The sequence below is a fragment of the Agrilus planipennis genome, unplaced genomic scaffold (genome assembly GCF_000699045.2).
Source record: "Agrilus planipennis isolate EAB-ADULT unplaced genomic scaffold, Apla_2.0 scaffold23, whole genome shotgun sequence".
Classification (NCBI taxonomy): domain Eukaryota; kingdom Metazoa; phylum Arthropoda; class Insecta; order Coleoptera; family Buprestidae; genus Agrilus; species Agrilus planipennis.
In genome coordinates this window covers 622,284-627,541 of record NW_020439044.1, presented here as the reverse complement: position 1 = coordinate 627,541, position 5,258 = coordinate 622,284, and the positions used below count along the sequence as shown (strand labels likewise).

Sequence of the window (5,258 nt, the reverse complement as noted above, 5' to 3'; positions counted from 1 at the left end):
CATCGTGCCACAAAAACAAGAAAAGAAGAAAAGGTGTGTTTTTTTCAATAACTATCTTTTCTCTGAACATTTATGTATATATAAATTATCCAGCCAAAAAGTTATAGATGATTTAATGAAGAAAAAAAAACAAAAACGACGATTTTCTACTTCGTTTTTTAATTATGATCGATATTAAAAAATAGTAATAAATTATTTTGATGGAAAATTCAATTTTCTAAGAAAAAGTACTCTAGGAAATTTCTTTGTTTTTGAGTGATTTTGAGGAAACTAAAAGGGGTGCCTTTTAAAAAATTACCTACTCAAAACGCCACTCCTTAAAAAAGAGGTATATTGTGGTTTTATCATCTTTAGAGGCCATATTCAATCATATCAATCATAAAATCTTTTTAACGCAATTGTTCCATACTAAAATCTGAATGAATTGAAGGTAAAATAAACGCAGACTGTGAACTTTTAATGGTTTACTACAAGAAAAATACCTTAATTAAAATATAATCTCTTTGGGTTGCTTGTGAATTATTTTATTGCTAAAGTCTTGCTAGGTTTTCAATGAGAATTTTTCAACAAACACTCATCACTACAATATGCGGTAAGGCGTTGAAATTGTTCAAAGTTTTACTCTTTTCGGGAAAGAACGCTTTTGAGTCAACCAACTTTCAGTTATGCATTGCGCGGGAATAATGAATCAGACGTTTCATTACAATTTTTGGGTCTCTTTGGTGGGGGGGGGGTAGTCGCCCGACCCTATTTGGCGACATTTTTGGTCAGAAACGGTACAGGTTATACGTTATTGATTCATGCAGAATATCCTTTCAATATTTACTTTCTGTAATACATACGTATACATGTAAAATTTGGCATTTGTGCTTTCGTCATGAACAGAACGTTATTAAAACTAATTAAAGTTCGTTAATTGTCCTATCACAAAATAGGTAATTAAAAAAGATCGTACTAGCACTACAATATTAATGATTGCAATAAATTATATTATGTATCAGAGATATCAGAACTCTCTGAATGTGGTAAAATATTGGGTACCTAGTATCTAATATACTGTCAAATAATAATTAATTTCATTCATTTATTTACAAACATCATTCCGGTTAATATGGTATAAGTTACTGAAACGGCTAACGCAACAAGGTTATATTCATCCTGAGGTTATACATACATAGATACTACGAAAGAAAGTACCTATCTATTTATAATACCGTTTTTAATTAAGGTCTAAGAGGTGTTTGTAAACAAAGTATCATATACACATATAAGATATTGCATTTGTTGTATTTACTTATTCTCAACCTTCGTGGTTTAGTTAAACAAAAACCTATTAAGAGATTCTTAAGAGGGCAAGTCTATAAACAAAAAAAAATGAGAGAAAACAATGAAATAATGAATGGGATTTATATTGCAATACGTACATAGAATTTGTACATTTAGAAAAAGCTTTTGACAATGTTAAATGGGACAAGATGTTAAATATACTTAAAAATGTAGGAATGAGTTACAGAGATAGAAGAGTGATACTTAAATTGTATAAAGATCAACAGGCAGTTATACAGCTAGAGCTGAAACGTGGAGAAGAAAAAATATTAGGAAGGAAGTCAGAGAGGGATGCACACTGTCACCGCTACTTTTTAATCTATACATCTAAGACGCGATCAACATCATTAAAGACAGTACAACTGTAGGGATACATGTACAGGAGCAAAAGATTAGTATGCTTAGATTTGCAGATGATATAGCAGTATTAGCATCTAGCAAGGAGGACCTAGAGATAGCTTTAAATAAAATGGAAGCGGTACTGACAGATCAGTACTGTATGAAAATAAATAAAAGTAAAACTAAAATACTGATATGCAAGGGAAGAAAAAGTAGGGAAAGAGCGAATATAAAGATAGGAGACGAAAAATTAGAAGAAGTGGCTGATTTTAGATACCTAGGAAGTCAGATAAGTGAGGATGGAAGGAGTAGTAGGGATATAAAGCAGAGGATAGCGCAGGGTCGTGTCGCCTTTAATAAAAAGAAGTCACTTCTATGCTCGCGAACGGTTAATTTAGAAATTCGAAAAAGGTTGTTAAAGGTGTATGTTTGGAGCACGGCGTTGTACGGGTGCGAAACATGGACAGTGGGAGCGGCGGAAAAGAAAAGGTTAGAAGCGTTCGAAATGTGGTGTTATAGGCGGATGATGAGGATATCGTGGGTAGAAAAGGTTAGAAATGAAGAGGTATTGGAAAGAATAGGAGAACAGAGGACTCTATGGAAGTCAATAAAAAATAGGCGAGATAGGTTGGTAGGACACCTTCTCAGGCATGAAGGTCTAGTCAGAGACATATTAGAGGCAGAAACAGGAGTTAGGAGGGGTAGAGGTAGACCTAGATTAGATTACTGTTCGCAAATAGTTAAGGATGTGGGCTGTTCTAGTTTTAGGGAAATGCGAAGTTTAGGTCAGGATAGGAAAGAGTGGAGGTACGTGTCCAACCAGTCTTAGGACTGACGACTTTATGATGATGATGACGAACATAGAAACTGTTGTCAAAATAATAAAAAGCAGGATTTGCCATAGGGAGGGGTATGGTAAAAAAAATGTTGAAATCCACATTTTGTACACATCTATGACTACATATTAATAAAGAAAATCTGTAATGTTGAAATAACTGCCATGTTGTTAAGATAGCATGGTTATTTGTATATTATTAAGACACACATGACCCTTAAAAAAATATGTTTGACCTGTTTGTCTGTCTATACGGGCTAATCTTCAATTCAGCTAAACTGACTTTGGTGAGACTTTATAATAAACATGAAGAAAAGAGAAGAAACGAACTTACCATTCCTGATAATTATCCACGAATGCTGACATTGGAGAAATTTGTACGGTGTATGTATCATTGGCCGAATATTCAAAAAGTCCATAGTAAGGATTGAAAAGTTCCCTTGAAAGCAGGAAAAAGAACTCTCTCGATGGGCCTCCGTAATCTAATCCTTCTTCTCCGTCCCAAAGAACACACAACTTTCCTTTCTGCAATTCCTTCCTACTAGCTGCCATAATCCTTCTAAAGGCATCTTCTAGGAGCCTGTCCCTTCGAATATGGAGCCTAAATTTCCCTGGTCCTTGTCCGTAGCCTTTACTTTCTAATTTTCTGTAAAAAGAGCGCAATTTGGCCTCAAAATCTCGTCTATGTGAAGGACCAGAGGCTCTAAGCCGACTTAATCCAGGAGATGATTGTTGGGGAGACCCGCTGCGTACCGACGTTGTAGCTGAAGAAGGTACCGCTGCCGGGACGTAAGACATTATTTCTTGCTCGAAAAGGCTAAAACAATGGAAAAGAAATTTAAAAAAAAAATAATTACAAACAATATGTTGGAACAAAAAAAGATATAACTTTGCATATGAAATCTTATGAAACATATTACGTATTAGAATGAAGATTATGGTCTAGATTATATCTAGTTCGACTGGAGTCGCTGTCGAGACTTCGAGATATAATCTACGTTCACGTTGTCAACGCAGCACTACCACTGAGGATGTCAGCCGCAGTAGCTGACGAAACGTCTGGACACAATAGTTCACTTAGACCACGGCCCTATAGCCCGAATCTTCATTCTACTATGGATTCCGGCCGTGAAAGCCTTTGTTCTTATATATAACGTATTGTAAAAATGAAATTTAACGAAATTGTTAAAATATTTGGACAATTGGTGTAAAAGCTCTTTCTAATACTTCCTCATTCCTACCTTTCTCTATCCCGATATTTTTATCATACGCCATCTCAAACGCTTCTGATCTAGTATTGTATAAAGAAACACGATCGGAAGTTGAAAAAGAAATAATTTGTAAGTGTGCTTTCATATCATGGATCGAAAATAAATCAAAGTATGTTAATACTAAATGGTATATAAGTACTTAAATTTTACATTATCATATTAATTTAGTTGGTCTTTTACTAATAGGGTTTTTTTTTGTTTTAAACAGGCCCTTTTACTATATATGTATAGTGCTACGAGCAGAGGCAGATTAAATCTCGAGAGTGGCCTAAGCTAGTACCTTATGTACGCCCCTCTGGCGGTCATATATTTATACATCTCTATAAAAAGTATGGTTTTTTGTAAGTAGGTACTTCCTTAATTTTTTTTAGTTTAAAAACTTCCACGCGCGCCCCTTTCTAATCTTGTGCCGCAGTTTGCCTTATGGATAGTTCGTCACTGGCTACGAGCATTATTCGTAGTTTATGATTTCACTAATATTATAAAAACAGCAAAAAGCTTCAAATAAAATTCGATGCAACTATTTTTGAGCCTCAACCTTCAAATCACTATAGATCAAATTTCGCAAGAAGTTATGTAATAACTTTTTGGTATTAATTCGAAACAAACAACTTTTATCATACTGATCTTTTTAATCGATCAATCAATTATTAATGTTGAGTGAAAAAGTTACGGATTATTAGCTATAAAAAAGCTTACTTTTTTGCAGTAGGTATTTGCGATAATAGAGATTATTCAAAAAAAAATTTTGATCAGGTCAGAGTTTAATTCGCGCGCCTAGTGTTCCGTACCTTCATGGCATTCAATTCAATAATATAATTAAAAAAGGCATAGCATCGGTCCCTTAAACGTACTGAAAATTTAAAATTCGTGATTTTTGTTCCTATAATAGCTAGATTAAATTTGATGGTTCCGCTTCTTCTTTTTAAACTTTGGAACCTTAAAAACCAATTACACCCATTTTTCAGAATATACTTAATGGTGGAAGTTACGATCGCGAAAATCAAGTTTTTTTCCTCACTTTAATTTGGTGTTTGTAATATCTTGTAGATTTTAAAACAAAAATTTCTTTAAACCTATTGTAAAACAAAAAATTACTTTATATAGGTGTTTGTCGATAATTTTAGTAATTGCTTCAAATATCTCCTCTAAAAATGTTCAGTTGTAAAAAGATTTGAAAGTAAGTCATCAGTAATTAGAAAAAATTTCTCCACCTAACTATGTAATAAACGTGGTATCTGGTATAAGGAATCATTTGCTTTTGTAATACATACAAGGTGCGTTCCATAAGTAATTCAATCTAACCTAATAAACGTCATTTATTGTTCGTAATTAGATGATGAATTAGTAAAAAATTTACGAAATATCAACCTCCTGTGTTAATACATTTGTAGAGGGTGGAAGGCATCTGTGACTAGGCGCGTTATCATGATATTCGACAGCGCGCAAGTGTTTGGGGTACTTTCCCGATAGGTATGAATTTATTG

At 33.8% G+C, this 5,258-nt stretch overlaps 1 protein-coding gene across 1 annotated transcript in view; it reads right to left on the bottom strand.

Moving 5' to 3' along the window:
* LOC108732466 (E3 ubiquitin-protein ligase HECW2) overlaps nt 1-5,258 on the bottom strand; it is a 91,848-nt gene that overhangs the window by 4,724 nt on the left and 81,866 nt on the right. Inside the window, exon 4 of the mRNA XM_025976847.1 lies at nt 2,835-3,317. Coding sequence (XP_025832632.1) covers nt 2,835-3,317 — 483 coding nt within the window. The remainder of the gene's footprint in view (nt 1-2,834; nt 3,318-5,258) is intronic.